At 44.0% G+C, this 18981-nt stretch overlaps 1 protein-coding gene across 7 annotated transcripts in view; it reads right to left on the reverse strand.

Annotated features, from left to right (window-relative positions):
• The window catches only part of TTLL9 (tubulin tyrosine ligase like 9), a 58875-nt gene that overhangs the window by 30887 nt on the left and 9007 nt on the right, over positions 1-18981 (reverse strand). For 4 of the 7 annotated variants that reach the window (XM_086332516.1, XM_086332518.1, XM_086332517.1 and 1 more), the window contains exons 2-6: positions 16071-16114; positions 9037-9150; positions 6878-6970; positions 1316-1427; positions 434-619 (exon numbers count right to left, since the gene is read on the reverse strand). In XM_086332516.1, coding sequence (XP_086188642.1) covers positions 434-619; positions 1316-1427; positions 6878-6933 — 354 coding nt within the window. In that variant the 5' untranslated portion in view covers positions 6934-6970; positions 9037-9150; positions 16071-16114. Of the gene's footprint in view, positions 1-433; positions 620-1315; positions 1428-6877; positions 6971-9036; positions 9151-16070; positions 16134-18981 lie in introns of all 7 variants that reach the window. The other 3 variants (XM_086332514.1, XM_086332513.1, XM_086332520.1) reach the window with 2 other exon arrangements.

Genomic DNA, 18981 nt, shown 5'->3' on the forward strand with positions numbered 1-18981 from the left:
ATGCCTGAATAAATAGGTCTCAGGCTCCTCATCTTTAAAACAGGGCAGATAATACCTCCTCCCAAAGGCCATCATGAGAACCTGGACAACGCAAGCAAAGCCCTTCTCACGGCCTGGCCATTGTTTTCATTCAAATCAGTAAGCGATTTCTCTGGGTTCCCTGCTTTGGGGTCCTAAGGCTCACTTGTTTATCTAGTGAACATCTGTTGAGCATCTACTATACATTTACTGAGCATATACTGTGTACCAGCAGTCACAGGTGCTGAGTCCACACACTGCAGAGAGGAGATGTTGTCAGCCCTTTAGGGAAAATCAGATGGTGCATCTAAGGCTGAATTCCCAGGCAGAGTCCTGTCCAGACATGTGCCAGTGAAGGAGCCCTGCTCCAGTGCCTAGGATGCCCCGACCCCCAGGCCTCAGCACTGGCACTCACAGGCTTCATGATCCAGGTGATGCCTGGGTTTTTGCGAAACTCCTCCACAAACAGGTGATACTCGCAGGGCATCTCAAAGGTTTTGGGGAAGAAGTCGCACTTGGCTGCCTCCAGCTTTCCTGCCTCACGCTCCAGTTGTTTCCGGAACCGCTTCAGGTTCTTCACCATGTAGTTCTTGCGGGTGAGCTGGGCAGCAAGATTGGCAAGCAGGTCACTGGTGCTCATGCTCACTGCCCTGTCCACCTCCCAACCCCAGCATCCCACCAGCTGTGGCCCTCAGCAGACCCATTCTTTGCAAGGTAAGAATAACAGTAAGAGCAACTTTGACTGAGAGTCTGCCAGTCTATAATGATCCTAACTAGGCAGCCAGAGAAACTGAGGCTCAGAAAAGTTGTCAGTTGCCCAGAGCTATCCAGATAACAGGCAGCACAGGCGGGGTTTGATCTGGGCCTGTCTGACTCCAAAGTTCTTGTTCTAACTGCTAAGCTAAACTAACCTTTTCAAATCTCCCACCTTTGTTCCCCAGCTCCTGCCCGTCCCATCTTTATGGTCTGGTTCCTCCCATTTCTTCCTTCCCATCTCTAGACTCCAAACAGATCAACTTGCCTCATCCTGAAATCACACAATCCCTCAAGCATCCTGCTTGCTCCTCCTTTGCACCAGAGGCCAGCTAGCCCATGACCTCAAGCCCCTCCCCAGGGCAGTCTGTTCCTCAGGTCTGAGATCCCTGCTGCCTCACACTAGCTCATCATGGATCTAGTGCACATACCCCACACCTGGCATGCAGCTCCAAATTCCCTTATACTTCTCCATTCTCGTCCCTGTGTTCCTAGCCAGCCGCTGCTCACTGCCATGCCCAGTCTCCAAGCCCACCCGGCTCACCTCGTAGTGGTTCCGGAAGTGACTGATCCGCACGTGCTCGCCCATGTAGGTATGGTCAAAGTTCTCCCGAAGCCAGCTGACATCACACCAGTAAAAATCCCACTCCCCTTCGCTGGAGGTGGGGGTGGGACAGAAGTTAGGACTGAGGACCTCAGCACTGCAGGGGATCTGGGGTGGGATCTGGGGCCCGGGGAGGTGCACCTGAGGAGTGAGCAGCTGTGTGCCCTTCGGGAGTCTCAAGGAGGTTTTGGGCCGCCGCTGCCCACCATGTACTTGGTGAGGCCTGAGAAAACTACAGGCTTGTGAGAGTGAAAACTACAGAAATGTTCCTACAAAAATCCAGGCTGCTGGCTTCCTTTGAACAATCAGCAGATCTCAGATCTGGCCATACTGATCCCAGATGCCTCTGTCCCCCAGCACTCATCACCATAGACAGGACACACCCTCTCCAGATCACAGTCCCCACTATGCTACATGGTCCACGACAACCTGCCAACCTCACCTGCTTGTGCTAACTGCTGGGGTCCTAGAAGCATCCACATAGCCACCTCTGAATCCACATTACCAAGCAGTGGAATTAGATCACATGTGTAAGCCCTTCCCAGTTCAAAAAGCTGTCCTTTCACTGACTCCTCAAAGCAGTCCACAAAGTGCTGTGATCATGCCTGGAGCCCTAAGATGGGGACAGCCTTGCTCACTGAGGACACGGCAGCCTCGGGACTCACACCCAAGCCTGCCTGCCTCCAAATTCTGACCCATTTCTCACCACCATGCCAGAGAGGGGGACAGGAATCTAGACGGAGCTACCGAATTCACATAGCAGAGCAGGGTACACAGAGGAGATGCCTGAAAAAGGCATAAGTGACAAGAAATAAAACACCTTGGTTACTTTCAAGTTTTTTAGTAAAAAAATTAGATATAACCAGAGCCCCATGTATATCCCTGCTTGATTGTACCTCTTATTCTCTTGTCTCAAAAGAAGCCATTAGCCCGAACTTGGAATCATATCTATGAGTGTCTTCATAGTTTTACTATGGATATATGTGTGTATTCATACATGGCACATGGCATTGTTGGCACATGCCATGTATGAATACACAAATATACACAGTAAATGTATATATACATATTAGGTTCTGTTATTATGTCCATTTTAAAGATGAAGAAACTGAGGCACAGAGAGGTTAAGAAACTAATCTATTAAGTGGCAGAGCAGGATTGGAACTCAGGCCATCATGCTCCAGAGTCCAAACTCTGTGGATAGAACCACTCTTGTCTATTTCCTTTGACAACGTGCTTCCCTTTTTTTCTTACCAATCGTTTGTTTTGGGTGAATGAATAATGGATGAATGAATAAATAATGCATTATTCATTCATTCATGTAACAGACAAGTGTTGAGGTTGTCTTGGTGTCAGAGACAATGTTGGGTGCAATGATATAGGGGGAACAAAAACACCTGGCTAGGTGGTAGGGAAGATAAATAAATAAGGAGACAAATATGCAACTCTCTAATGAGGAATTATGAAACATGCCATGAGTAATCCAGGTGGAGGCCATGAGGCAGGGCAGTTGAGGAACCTATGTTAGGTGGAGGCCACCCTGTGGAGCTGATATGTCAACTTATATCTGAAGAGTAAGGAGGGACAGCCAGATCAAGGGCAGTGGGGAGAGGGTTCCAGGATATAGAAGAGCAGGAACTGAGGTCCTGATGTTGAAAGGGCTCATTCAAGGATATGAAGAAAAGCCAGAGTGGAGGGACAAAGGTCAGGGATGACACTGTAAGTGGAATAGGGCCTAACAAGCAGGGCCTTGTATACCTTGGTGTGGATTTTAGATTCTTTTCTAATCCTAAAAGTTTGTTCATTTGTATACCATCTTCATGCTTATCATAATCAAGTTGTTCTTCAATTCCCCGGGAAGTCATTAAACTGCTCAACAAGGCCAAGAGGGATTGAGGGTCCTCCTACCTTCCCATTCTACCATCCTCAACATGTCTTCATGCTCATCCTCTCAGGGTCACAAGATGGTTGCTGCTATTCCAGGCATCATGGCCACTTTCTTTGTGGGAAGCAAGGGAAGGGACAGCTCTGGCCACGTTTGTTCCAAACTCTGACCTAACAGCCTTGTGGTCTGAACTGGGGCCTCATTCTGTCCGGAAATACCAGACTCCAGCTTAGGTCCTAAGGACAAGACCTCACATTCACTGAGCCATGTCTGATGTAAACACCCTGGCCTCTGGCCCTTGATTTGAGGACTCTTGAGGCTATTTGGGATCAGCCAGGAAACAGCCCGTTTCATGGGCTCACATAGATAGCATCAGCACCAGACAAACCCTCAGACCTTTTCCCACTTGACCATGGAACAAGGCTGAGGAGGGACGGGGGCAGCCTGAGGTCACGTGGAAGGTCAGGACAGTGCCTTTTCTTATACACTTCCCTTGCCTCATTCTCCACTGCACCCAGTCCTTCAGAATCCAGGGAAGGAAAGTTCATTCCAAGATAAGTGTGCTACATGAGAGAACCAAGAAGGAAAATCCACAGCTGGAAAATCCCTGTAGCTGCCATCATCAGCACCATCATCACCACCATCACTATTATCACCATCATAACCATCACTATCATCACCATCATCACCATCACTATCATCACCATCACCACCATCATCACCACCATCACCATCACCACCATCATCACCACCATCACCACCATCATCATCACCATCATCACCACCATCATTATCATCACCACCATCATCACCACCATCACTATTATCATCCTCATCACCACTATCACTATCATCACCATCATCACCATCACCACCACCGTCACCACCATCACCGTCATCACCATCATCACCACCATCACTATCATCACCACCATCACCACTATCACTATCATGACACCATCATCACCATCATCACCATCACCACCATCATCACCACCATCACTATCATGACACCATCAGCACCATCATCACCATCACCACCATCATCACCACCATCACCACCATCACCATCATCACCATCACCACCATCATCACCACCATCGTTATCATCACCACCATCATCACCACCATCACTATTATCATCCTTATCACCACTATCACTATCATCACCATCACCACCGTCACCACCATCACCGTCATCACCATCATCACCACCATCACCACCATCACTATCATGACACCATCATCACCATCACCACCACCATCACCACCATCATCACCACCATCACCATCATCACCATCACCATCATCACCACCATCATCATCATCACCACCATCACCATCATCACCATCACCATCATCACCACCATCATCATCATCACCACCATCACCATCATCACCATCACCATCATCACCACCATCACCATCACCATCATCACCACCATCACCATCACCACCATCATCACCACCATCACTATTATCATCCTCACCACCACTATCACTATCATCACCATCACCACCATCACCATCACCATCATCACCACCATCATTATCATCACCACCATCATCACCACCGTCACTATTATCATCCTCATCACCACTATCACTATCATCACCGTCATCACCATCATCACCACCATCACCACTATCACTATCATGACACCATCATCACCATCATCACCATCACCACCATCATCACCACCATCACTATCATGACACCATCAGCACCATCATCACCATCACCACCATAATCACCACCATCACCACCATCACCATCACCACCATCACCATCACCACCATCATCACCACCATCACCATCATCACCACCATCGTTATCATCACCACCATCATCACCACCATCACTATTATCATTCTTATCACCACTATCACTATCATCACCATCATCACCATCACCACCACCATCACCACCATCACCGTCATCACCATCATCACCACCATCACTATCATCACCATCATCACCACCAATCACTATCATCACCATCATCACCATCATCACCACCATCATTATCATCACCATCATCACCATCACCACCACCATCACCATCACTATCATGACACCATCATCACCACCATCACTATCATGACACCATCATCACCATCACCACCACCATCACCATCACTATCATGACACCATCATCACCACTTTCACTATCATCACCACTATCACTATCACGACACCATCATCACCACTGTAATATTCACCCAAAGCACCAAAGAGAGGACTCTGCCATCTTAGATTACCCACACCACAGCTTGCCACCAACAGCCAATTTCTAAATTTTTTGTGGGGTGATTTAGCCAAAGTCTGTCTCCCCTACTAGACTCCAGCACGAGGAATTAGGAACCATAGATTCACCTATTCACTCATTTGTTTCTTCATTTACCGAGAGGCTGCTAGAACAGGGACGATGAGCCTGGGATTCTACAGACAGTTAGACTAGATGCAAACCTTACAAGATGAATGACCTCATGGTTTGGTTTTTTTTTCCAACTCTTTTTGTCCAATTTTTCTCCTCAAGAAAACAGGGATAATAATAGCACCTACTGGAAGATTTTCTGGGGTTATTAAAGAGGTCGTGCATGTTAAGTGCTGAAGAGTGTCCAGCAGGCTTAGCTACTGTTATACAACAAATATTTATTGAGGACCCTGGCAAGGCAGCTGGTTGCCCTCAGCCCACATAGGTATTCTCTCCTTTTCCTACAGTCATAGGATTCTCAACATTTACCTGGGAAAATGTAAGCTTGCATCTTCCAGATTCCCTTGCAGCTAGTTGTGGCCACATGACTAAGTTCTGGCCAGTAAAATGTGAGAGGCTTCTGAGTTGCATCCTTCAAGAGTAGGACATGCCTTTTCTTGTCTCCTTCTTACCTCCTGCTGCTTGGAATGTGCAGGAGCCTCTCACCTCAGATCATGAGGCTGAAGGCCTCATTCAAAGAATAGCAGAGTGGAAAGACGGAAGCAGATGGGTCCCACATTTCCATACCGTCTCTGAACCTCCTACATCTGGACTTCAGGGTGAGGGGTAAATAAATTCTAGTCAGTCAAAGCCTCTTTCACTTTGTGTCTCTGCTATATGCGTCCACACCTTAACCCTCACTAACATTAGCACCTACTAGGTGCCAGGGGTTGTATGCTTATTCATCTCAGTATCCAGAGGGCTCCATGTAGAAGAAGAAATGTAGGTTTAGGGGTCACAGAATTAGTAAGAGGCCAGGACCTGCTATCATGGGAGAATTCACCCTGTGGGTCTGTGATGGATGCATAGAGATCAATAGGACACTGGCTGTGGAATAGTCTAATTGCACTGGGTTTGAACCCCACACTGACATTTTCTGTGTGACCTTAATCGACTAGCGTAATATCTCTGAACATAATCACTTCTTTATGGATAGTTATGAGGCTTAAATAAGACAGAGATGGCATCATTAATGCCCTTGACACACTGTGGATGCTAAATGAATATTGGCCCCTGTCATAGTCAAATTGGAACAAATCCCAGAGGCCACCCAGGGGAACTGGGAGAAAAACAAAGGGAGACAAGGTCCTCAGAGACAAAGGGAAGGAGAGATGAGGCTGGTGGAGGGGGGGATCTTACTCCTTTACTTCCACCCATCCTGGCCTGTGGCGAAGGACGTCCATGAGAGTATTCATAAGAGTGGTCTTGAACCGGATTGAGGCTCTCTGCTCTCTGCAAGAAAAGGCAAGAGAACATTTGCTCAGAATCAACTATTTCCCTAAGATGGGCCAGGGATAGGAAAAAAGGAAAAGGAAGAAATGTTAATTCCATACCTGGAAATGCCAAAACAGAATTACCAAATTTCAGAATTTAGCATCATAGCATGAAACACTTAAAAAATCAATTTGAGAATTACAGAATCTTTGAATCATTGAAAAATCATAGCAGTCTCTTGCTTCAGTGCTTTCTGTGGTTTGGTGGCTTTACATGTGCCACTGCCAACTCTTATATCGAATGGTGTTTGCTATATGTGTGCTTAGTTGCTCAGTCACGTCTGACTCTTCGAGACCCATTGATTGTAGCCCACCAGGCTCCTCTGTCCATGGAATTCTCCAGGCAAGAATACTGGAGTGGGTGGCTGTTTCCTTCTCCAAAGGATCTTCCCAACGCAGGGACTGAACCATGCCTCCTATGTCTTTTGCATTGGCAGGCAGATTCTTTGCCACTGTGCCACCTGGGAAGCATATTAAGTGATAAGTATTTGCAAATCTCCCTTTCTGTTACTCATCTGAGAAGATGGAATGGGTATACTTTTCCCTCTTCCTCCTACCAGGAAAACTACGACCCCAGGACATTAGATATAAAACAAACATAAGAAGACACTGAAAGGTGGACAGAAGAAGGCAGACTGACTGGCTAAGGATCTCAGGACCCAAAGAATTGCATGTGGTAAATTCCCTGGGTTATCTTTTTGCCTCATAGGTCCCAGATGTGGAGAGGAAGAAGCTGGCAAGTCTGAAACACCAATGGGCACAGACGAAAAAGCTCCAATAAAAGCCCCTCTCTCCAACCAGGAAAGGAAGACTTAGACAATAACTTCTGTACTCTGGCCAACTCTGTGGCTTAGCAAAGGCTGAACGGGGAATCTAGACTTCCCGCCAGGTTGTAACAAGGCATCCAGCATCCCCCCCAACAACCTGGGTAGGTTGGTGTCAGAGAAGGTCAAAGATGGAGCCGGGACTTTCATCACTAGCAGGTGGTAGGAAGACGCCCACACCTGCTGTGACAGCGGAGACCATGTACCTGGACTTCCATCCCCACCTGGCAGTAAGGAGGCACCCCTCTCCCTTGGGTTGACTGTCAACAGAGGCCTGGTAAAGAAGCAGGACTTTCACTACCACCCAGTGGTGATGAGGCTGCACCTCCGGTGGTGTTTGAGTAGGTCAGGTGGGGAGCAGGAACAAGGCACTCCCAGCCAGGGTGAGATCAGCAGAGGCCTAGTGGAGCCAGAACTCCCACTCTACCCAGCAGTAAGAAGGAGCCCCTCTACCCTCAAGTGTCAGTGGAAGCCAAGTGGGGAAACCAGACTACCCTATTATGACAATAATGAGATGGTACCATACCCCCTTCCCTGGCCAGAGCAGGGTGAGAAAATGTCACCTAAAATAGGTTTAAACAAGATCCAGAGTTCTACAGCTTAATATCCCAAATGTTCAAGATTCAATTGGAAATCACTTGTCACACCAAGAATCAGGAAAATCTCAATGTGGCTAATACCCATGCCAAAATGGCAGATGTGTTAGAATTATATGACAAATTTTCTAAAGCAAGCATCATAAAAATGTTTCAGTGAGTGACTAAGGACACATTTGAAGAACATATGAGGAACCCAGGAAAAAAATCAAAGATGTGCACTTTCACTACTCGTATTCAACATAGCACCAGAAGTTCTAGACAATTCAAGAAGGCAAGAAAAGTGATGTAGATCAGGAAGGAAGAAAGAAAACTGTCCCTTTTTGCAGATGACTATGTAAAACTTCCCAAGGAATCTAAGAAACAATTCATGAACTAATAGATGAGATCAGTGAGATCACAGGATATAAAATGAATATTCAAAAATTAGTTATATTTCTATATATTATCAATGAGCACATGAAGACTGAATTTAAAAATACAATTTACAAGTTCTTTTTAAAAAGTCATATTTAGGTGCAAATCTAACAAAACATGCACAGAACTTATGTACTGAAAACTACAAAAGCAAAAATTCAAAGATCTAAATAAATGGAGAACCGTACCATGTACATGGATTGGAAGACTCAGTAGACATGTCAGTTCTTCCCAAATTGGTGTGCAGATTTAATATGATTCCTGGGAGCAGAATCCTAGTGAGATTTTTTTGCAGGATACTTCTAAAATATACGGGAAAGGCAAAGATATTAGAAGGGCTTCCCTGGTGGTTCAGTGGTAAGGAATTCGCCTGCCAATGCAGGAGACACAAGAGATGCAGGTTCAATCCCTAGGTCAGGAAGACCCTTGGAGAAAGAAATGGCAACCCACTCCAGTATTCCTGTCTGAAAAATTCCATGGACAGAGTGGCCTGGCAGGCTACAGTCCATGGGGTTGCAGAGAGTCAGACATGACTAAGCAACTGAGCACACACAAACACACAAAGATATTAGAACTAGAATATCTAAAACAAATTTGAAAACAAGAATAAAGTAGGGTCATTTCAGTTCAGTTCAGTTGCTCAGTCGTGTCCAACTCTTTGAGACCCCATGGACTGCAGCACACCAGGCTTCCCTGTCCATCACCAAGTCCTGGAGCTTGCTCAAACTCATGTCCATCGAGTTGGTGATGCCTTCCAACCATCTCATTCTTTGTCACCCCCTTCTCCTCATGCCTTCAATCTTTCCAGAATCAGGGTCTTTTCCAGTGAGTCAGTTCTTCTCATCAGGTGGCCAAAGTATTGGAACTTCAACTCCAGCATCAGTCCTTCCAATGAATATTCAGGACTGATTTCCTTTAGGATGGATTGGTTTGATCTCCTTGTAGTCCACGGGACTCTCAAGAGTCTTCACCAACATAACAGTTCAAAAGCATCATTTCTTTGGCACTCAGCTTTCTTTATAGTCCAACTCTCACATTCATACATGACTACTGGAAAAACCATAGCCTTGACTAGATGGACCTTTGTCATCAAAGTAATGTCTCTGCTTTTCAATAAGCTGTCTAGGTTGGTCATAGCTTTTCTTCTAAGGAGCAAGCGTCTTTTAATTTCATGGCTGCAGTCATCATCTACAGTGATTTTGGAACCCAAGAAAATAAAGCTTGTCACTTTTTCCATTGTTTCCCCATCTATTTGCCATGAAGTGATGGGACCGGATGCCATGATCTTAGTTTTTGAATGTTGAGTTTTAAGCCAGCTTTTTCACTCTCCTCTTTCACTTTCATCAAGAGGCTTTTTAGCTCTAATTCACTTTCCCCCATAAGGGTGGTGTCATCTGTGTATCTGAGGTTATTGATATTTCTCCTGGCAATCTTGATTCCAGCTTGTGCTTCATCCAGCCCAGCATTTCACATGATGTATTCTGCATAGAAGTTAAATAAGGAGAGTGATAATATACAGCCTTGATGAACTCCTTTCCTGATTTGGAACCGTCTGTTGCTCCATGTCTGGTTCTAACTGTTGCTTCTTGACCTGCATACAGATTTCTCAGGAGGCAGGTAATATGGTCTGGTACTCCAATCACTTTAAGAATTTTTCATGGTTTGTTGTGATCCACACAGTCAAAGACTCTGGCATAGTCAATAAAGCAGAAGTAGATGGTTTTCTGGAACTCTCTTGCTTTTTTGATGATCCAACGGATGTTGGCAATTTGATCGTTGGTTCCTCTGCCTTTTCTAAATCCAGCTTGAACATCTGGAAGTTCTCGGTGCACGTACTGTTGAGGCCCCACTTGGAGAATTTTGAGCATTGTTTTGCTAGTGTGTGAGATGAGTGCAATTGTGCGGTAGTTGGAACATTCTTTGGCATTGCCTTTCTTTGGGATGGGAATGAAAACTGACCTTTTCCAGTCCTGTGGCCACTGCTGAGATTTCCAAATTTGTGGCATATTGAGTGCAACACTTTAACAACATCATATTTTTAGGATTTGAAATAACTCAGCTGGAATTCCATCACCTCCACTAGCTTTGTTTGTAGTAATGAAAGGCAGCCATTTTGCCTTTTTGCAATTCTTTTTCTTGGTCTTGATCACTGCCTCCTGAACAATGTCACAAACCTCCGTCCATAGTTCTTCAGGCACTCTATCAAATCTAATCCCTTGAATATATTTGTCACTTCCACTGTATAATCATAAGGGATTTGATTTAGGTCATACCTGAATGACCTAGTGGTTTCCCTACTTTCTTCAATTTAAGTCTGAATTTTGCAATAAGGAGTTCATGATCTGAGCTTCTCCATCTTCGGCTGCAAAGAATATAATCAATCTGTGGGGTAAATCAGTCTAATAAATTTCAAAACATTATGTAGCTACAATAATCAAGACTGTGGTATTCACAGAAAAAGAGATACAGAGACCTAGAGAAGAGAAAAAAGAACAAGGAAATAGACCCACACAAATATGCCCAAATAAATTTTGACAAATGAACAAAATTAATTCAATGGAGGAAGAATAGCCTTTTCAATAAATGGTGCTGGAGCGATTTAATATGCATAAGCAAAATATGAACCTAGACTTAAGCCTCATACTTTATTGTGTGAACTAGTTTTAAAAATTAATTTTAATTAATTAATTTATTTATTTATTTATTTTTGGCTGTGCTAGGTCTTCGTTGCTGTGTGCAGGCTACTCTATATTGGGGAGCACAGGTTTCTCCTTTCAGAGGCTTCTCTTGTTGTAGAGCTTTGACTTAGTTGCTCCTTGGCATACAGGATCTTTCTAGACCAGGGATCGAACCTGTGTCCTCTGCATTGGCAGGCAAATTCTTAACCACTGGATCACCAGAGAAGTCCCTTAGACCTCATAGTTTATATAAAACTTAACTACAGCCCCACTAGGCTCCTCTGTCCATGGGATTTCCCAGGCAAAAATACAGAAGTGGGTTGCCATTTCCTTCTCCAAAGGAGTTTCCTGACCCAGGGATAGCACCTGCATCTCCTGCATTGCAGATGGATTCTCTACTGCTGAGCCACCAGGGAAGCCCAAATTAATAGCACAGGAAACTTAAATGACCAACAAGCATGTTAAAATATACTCAACCTTATCAATAACCAAGAAATGCAAATTATGATAAAAAGGACTTCTGCTTTTAGTTATGATATAAAAGGATGTGAAAGAGTTTCAATACTATAGTAACAATGAGAAAACAATGAATAGAATAAATGTCCCTGTTCATGATGGAGAGCAATAAACAAAAGAAAACTTGACAAACTCATTCCAGAGAGAAACAAGGCCTTCATGGAGGAGCAGAGAAGATGCAGCAGATTCCAGTTCTGGGTCTGGGTTGGACAAGTGAGGGAGCGATGCCAGCTGCGGAAGATAGACTTTGCGGTGCCAGGAGAAATTGGCTGAGCTTAGACAACATGTGGGCTTCCCTGGTAGCTCAGCTGGTAAAGAATCCGCCTGCAATGCAGGAGACCCTAGTTCGATTCCTGGGTTGAGAAAATCCCCTGGAGAAGAGATAGGGTACCCACTCCAGTATTCTTGGGTTTCCCTGGTGGCTCAGACAGTAAAGAATCCACATGCAATGCAGGAGACCTGGGTTCCATCCCTGGGTCAGGAAGATCCCCTGGAGGAGGGCATGACAACCCACTCCAGTATTCTTACCTAGAGAATCCCCATGGACAGAGGAGACTGGCAGGCTACAGTCCATGGGGGTCACGTAGAGTCAGCCTGAGTGACTAAGCACAGCACAGCACAGACAACATGTAGGGTGGATACAAATCTGGAAGAGTCCTTTCCAAAACCAGATGAAATAAAGCCGGATTCTGGCAAATTTGCTTAAGAAAGGAGCACTAACTGTAGAAAACGGTAAAGCTGAGAGAAAACCCAGACTTCCGCACATGGTGCTTGCATTCTAGCAGCCCTGCCAGAGTTGAATCCCAAAGTAAACAAAAACCATCAAACAAACACCTGCAGTCCAACCTCCTCCCAGGTCAGACACTAACAAGCTCAAAATGGCAGCACAGGAGGCAGGCTCGAGACGAAGTCAGTGTATTACAGCTTTGATCCAACCCACGCTCCCAGTGCATGTAACAAGTTATGTTTATACTGTAGTCTGTTCAGTTCAGTTCAGTTCAGTCACTCAGTCGTGTCCGACTCTTTGCGACCCCATGAATGGCAGCATGCCAGGCCTCCCTGTCCATCACCAACTCCCAGAGTTCGCCCAGACTCACGTCCATGGAGTCAGTGATGCCATCCAGCCATCTCATCCTCTGTGGTTCCCTTCTCCTCCTGCCCCCAATCCCTCCCAGCATCAGAGTCTTTTCCAATGAGTCAACTCTTCGCATGAGGTGGCCAAAGTACTGGAGTTAAGTGTGCAATAGCATTGTGTCTCTTTAAAAATGGACATATCTTAATTTAAAATATTTATTGTCCCATTTTATTTCTGGGACTTCCCTGGTGGTCCAGTGGTTAAGAATCTGCCTACCAATGCAGAGTACACGATTTCGACCCCTGGTCTCAGGAGATCCCACACGCCTTGGAGCAGCTAAGCCCTTGATCCACGACTACTGAGGCGCACGTGCCTAGAGCCTGTGCTCAGCAGCAAGAGAAGCCCGAGCACCACAACGAAGAGTAGTCCCCACTGGCCACAACTAGAGAAAGCCCATGTGCAGCAATGAAGACCTAGCACAACAAAAAATAAAATGAATAAATATGTAAATAAAAAAATTTTTAAATAACTTAATTTTTTAAAAAAAATGCTGTCATTTGAGTCTTCAGTGTGGTGTAGTAGTAACATCAAAATCACTGATCATAGATTCTCATCATAAATATAATAATAATGAAAAAATTTGAAATGTTGAGAATTACCAAAGTGTGACACAAACAAGAGCAGAAAACTCTGCTGGAAAACGGCACAATTAGACTTGGTCAATGTAGGGTTGCCACAAACCTTCAATTTGTAAAAAAAAAAACATAGTATCTGTAAAGTGCAACAAAGCAAAGTATAATAAAAGGATGTATGCTTGTACACAAATACATGTACACAAATATATGTGGGTGTGGAAGTGGGTGTGCATAATTTTTTTGGTCTTCACTGTTTTTTACACACAATATGCAGAAGGGAATATAAAAAATATAAGACATGCAATAAGAAAGCAGAAAAATGTAATGCATAATCAAGAGGAAAAATAGCCAATTGAGATAAACTCATAAATGACCCAATTATTGGAGTTATAAGATTAAGACTTTACACAGATACTATAAATATGTTGAAGAATTTATCTGAAAAGATGGATATAATAAGTAAATATATGAGTTATTGCAGAAAAGATATTGAGAGTCTAAAAAGGAACCAAGATGGAAAAATCTAAAACTGAAAATTACAGTATCTGAAATTAAAAATTCATAGGATAAATTTAACAGGCGATTGGACATTATCGAAAAAGGACAGTAATGTTAGTCAAAGGGTACAAATTTCCAGTTATAAGAGAAATGAGTTCTGAGGATCTAGTGTATAGCATGGTAACTCTACTGTATGATATGCTGGAAAGTTGTTAACAGTAGATCTTAAACCTTCTCACCATAACAACAACAACAAAATGGTAATTATGTGAGGTGAAGGATGTGTTGATTAACCTTATTGTGGTAAACATTTTACAATATATATGTGTATCAAATCATCACATTATACACTTTAAATTTACACAATGCTGCTGCTGCTGCTGCTAAGTCGCTTCAGTCGTGTCCGACTCTGTGCGACCCCATAGATGGCAGCCCACCAGGCTCCCCCGTCCCTGGGATTCTCCAGGCAAGAACACTGGAGTAGGTTGCCATTTCCTTCTCCAATGCATGAAAGTGAAAAGTGAAAGTGAATTCACTCAGTCGTGTCTGACTCTTCATGACCCCATGGACTGCAGCCTACCAGGCTCCTCCGTCCATGGGATTTTCCAGGCAAGAGTACTGGAGTGGGGGGCCATTGCCTTCTCCCAATTTACACAATACTATATGCCAATTACATCTCAGTAAAGCTAGAAAACAATTGAAAGATAGTAAATTTGAAGACAGAACAATAGAAATTATTCAATCTGAGTTAGAGAAAGAAAAAATTTAGAAAAACAGATCTCAGGGCCTTACGGGACAATATCAAACAATATAACATACGTGAAATCCATGGCAACATACATCACCAATGGGAGTTGGTGATGGAAGGGAAGCCTGGCCGTTGGTGATGGACAGGGAAGCCTGGCATGCTGCAGCCCATGGGGTCAGAAAGAGTCAGACACGACTGAGTGACTGAACTGAATAAAACAGATGGATGGGTTCTGTTATCAGAAGTGCTCTTTGTTATGTTGAGGTGGGAGCAGACATGTAAGTTTGGGGCCAGGATCTGGAATATAGTGGAATCGATCTGCGTGCAAGAGTGAAAGGTTTAAAATTGGTGGAAAGGAGTCAGTACATATAGACAGAAAGCAAAGAAGATGGGCGCTGCATGAGATAAAGGTCAGAGACCATGCGTGCCCTGCCCAGTAATGGTGTAGTCAGAAAGGACTTTAGAAAAAATAGAAATATCTAAATGAAATAAGAAAATTCTAAAAGAATTGCCATGGTGTGTGCAATGTAACTACCTCCTTAACTCCCCACAGAAATCTTCAGTAAAGTCTGCATTGCTTACTCCTGCTTTGTGCATGTGGATTCTGTTTAAGAAATCCAAAAAGGTGCTGAGTTCTGCACCCAGGTTACTGTTGCAGAGTGGTGCAGAAGTTTAGAATGGATTTGTCATTTGAGTTATCAAGTCCACTTCACATGGTTGTTGAACGAGGCAAGGGAACACAGATACAACATGGTCTGTGGAGTCCAACAAGCTCTGCCACTAACAGATCCTACAGTCTTGAGCAAGTAACAGCTTCTCTGAGTTTCAGTCTCCCCACCTGTAAAATGGACAGAACAGTAGTATCTACTTCAAAGAACTGTGGTCAGGATTCATTGAGATAAGCAAGTGAAGCAACAAGCCCAGGGCCTGGCAAGTGCTTGCTAATTGTTTATTATCATAATCCTTATCATTATCAAAGTAAAGAAGGGGGAAGGGAGAGGTGGACAAAGGGAAGGAAGGAAGGAAGGCAGTGATTAGTTCTGGGTTTATTGGACTGGGTGGGACCACTCACCGTTCTTTTCCTTTTGGCAGTCCATGGCCCTTGTAATTTTGATTCTGCAATGAGAAAATGAAACTGTTATAATTTTATGCATTTCCATTCTGTTTTTCCAGCTCAACTTACTGCAGATATTAAAATGTTCAAACTATCAGACACAGCACTGCACAGATGCTATGACAAGAAGGTTTAGCCTGGCAAAGTTCTCACTGGTTAGCATGTACCCAGAAACTTGGTCCTTAGAATGAACCCTCAAGGATCCAAGGGTCCACGTCACTCTAGGCTTACTCCAGATATGACCGTATAGTGAATACCCAGTTTCAAGTGTTTCAAATGTCCAACCATGATCCCCAGTATGAGGGCTGAACTCAGTAGGATCTGGACCTTCTGTAACATTGAATGTTTGGTTAGACCCATGATTCAGGAGGAGCTGGGTTAATGACTCAGAGCAATGTTAATTGCTTTGACTCAAAATGGACTTTCCAAATCTTCAAAGGGTATTTGGGGTATTATTCTCCTACAACTATGTCCAAAACAGTTTGATCCTCAGTCCTGGTATGACTGATCCCTAAGGCAGATGTGAAAGGAGAATCAGAAATTGGTCTTATGCAAGATGACCTATGCACCTTGGACAGAAGTATTAGTCTGTATTAGTCTTCTATTGCTTCATAACAAATTACCACAAATATAGTAGCTTAAAGCAGTGCAGATCTATGTCCCACAGCTTCCTTGGACCAGGAGTCAGTCTGGGCACATCTTAGCTGGATCTTTTGCTCAGTTCTTACAAGGCTACCATCAAGGTGATGGCTGTGGTTATGTTTCTCCTCTAGGGCTTGGGGTCCTGTTCCAAGATCATCCAGATTGTTGGCAGAATTGTTATTTGGGGCTGTACAACTGAGGTCCCTGTTTATTTGCTAGTCATTGGTTGGGACTCCTCTCAGCTCCTAGAGGCTGCTTGCAGTTCCTTTTGAAGTGGCCCCCTCAGGCAGTTCAAGACATGGATGCTTACTTTCTTCCAGGCCAACAAAAGCATATCCCTCTGATTCCAACCCTTCTCCCACTCCAAGTTGGCTATGATGGAGGCTCATATAACATGGTAAAGCCACAGGCTCCATGGACACTTAAGGGGAGGGCGTTATACCAAGTGTGTACACCCAAGAATCTTGGGGGCCATCTTAGAATTCTGCCTACCACACAATGCTGTGCTGTGCTGTGCTGTGCTAAGTTGCTCAGTTGTGTCCGACTCTTTGTGACCCCATGGCCTGTAGCCCACCAGGCTCCTCTGTCCATGGGAGATTCTTCAGGAAAGAATACTGGAGTGAGTTGCCATGCCCTCCTCCAGGGGATCTTTCCAACTCAGGGATCGAACCCAGGTCTCCTGCATTCCAGGCAGATTGTTTACCGTATGAGCCACCAGAGAAACCCAAGAATACTGGAGTGGGTAGCTTATCCCTTCTCCAGGGCATCTTTCTGACCCAGGAATCGAACTGGGTCTCCTCCATTGAAGGTGAATTCTTTACCAGCTAAGCTATCAGGGAAGCCCCTACTACACAATGCTACCCCTCAAAAAGACAGTAGAAAGGGCTGGAGGTTACTGTTTTACAAAACCTGCAGAAGTAAGCCCCCCACAAAAGTAAGGGTAATTTTATCCTGTTTCAATCAAGCCCCTCTAATTTCCCTAGTCAAGTGTTCTAATCTTTTTTTCATAATATCTTTTATATCCTCACGTTTATGTATGTTTACACAGTTGCTCCAGAGTCTTTGCTTGAAAAAAATTTCCCATTTCTCACTGAATTGTCTTGCCTCTTCTGTCAAAATTCAATTGGCTATGTATATGTGGGTCTATCTCTAGACTCTATTTTATTCTATTGACTTATTTGTCTACTCTTATGTCCCTACCACACTGCCTTAATTACCATAGTTTTCTAGTAAATCTTGAAATCAAGTAGAGTAAGTCCAATCTTTTCAAGATTGTCTTTACAAGTTAAGGTCCTCTGGACTTCAATATTAATTTTAGGATCCGCTTGCTAACTTCTATCAAAAGAGTATATTGGTATTTTTATTGGGATTATAATGAACATACAGATCATTTTGGGAAGAAGTGACATCATAAATGATTGAGTGCATTATTTCATGAATATGATCTATCTCTATTAATCTTAGTTTTCAACTTCTTTCCACTGTTTTCTAGTTTTAAGTATAGAAGTCTTGAACATGTTTAATTACATTTATTTTTAGACATTTGATTTTATGATGCATTGTAAATTTTCACTTTCCAATTATTTGATGGTAAACAGAATAAAGCTCCCTCAAAATATGTCCATGTCCTAATCCCCAGAACTTGTAAATATGTTAGGTGCCTGTGTGTTCAGTGATGACCAATTCTTTGGGACCCCAGGGATGGTAGCCACCCAGGCTCCTCTGTCTACAGAGCTTCCCAGGCAAGAATACCGGAGTGGGTAGCCATGTCCTACTCCAGGGAATCTTCCTGACCCAAGGATGGAACCCATATCACCAACGTCTCCTGCACTGGCAGGTGGGATTCTTTACCACTGTGCCACTTGGGATTGCATGGCAAAGGGAAATTAAGGTTTCAGGTGGAATTAAGGTTTGGAATCACTGACTTGAAAATAGAGACATTATCCTGGATTATTTGGGTGGGCCCAAGATAATCACTTATTTTTTTGCTCTGAAAGTGAAAGTCTCTCAGTCGTGTCCGACTCTTACAGTCCATGGAATTCTCCAGTCCGTAGGTAGCCATTTCCTTCTCCAGGGCATCTTCCCAACCCTGGGAAGAAATGGAAGTGCCATTCTTCGGAGATGGAACACGGGATAAGAAGCAGGCCGGGGTGGGACAGCTGGATTCTTGAGTTCATTCTTTTCTCTGGGTCTAATCTTTCCCAGATTAGAAATCTCTACCACTTTT

Source organism: Bos grunniens, chromosome 13 (genome assembly GCF_055505025.1).
Source record: "Bos grunniens cultivar Pamir isolate PY7600 chromosome 13, Bosgru_T2T1.0, whole genome shotgun sequence".
NCBI classification, from domain to species: domain Eukaryota; kingdom Metazoa; phylum Chordata; class Mammalia; order Artiodactyla; family Bovidae; genus Bos; species Bos grunniens.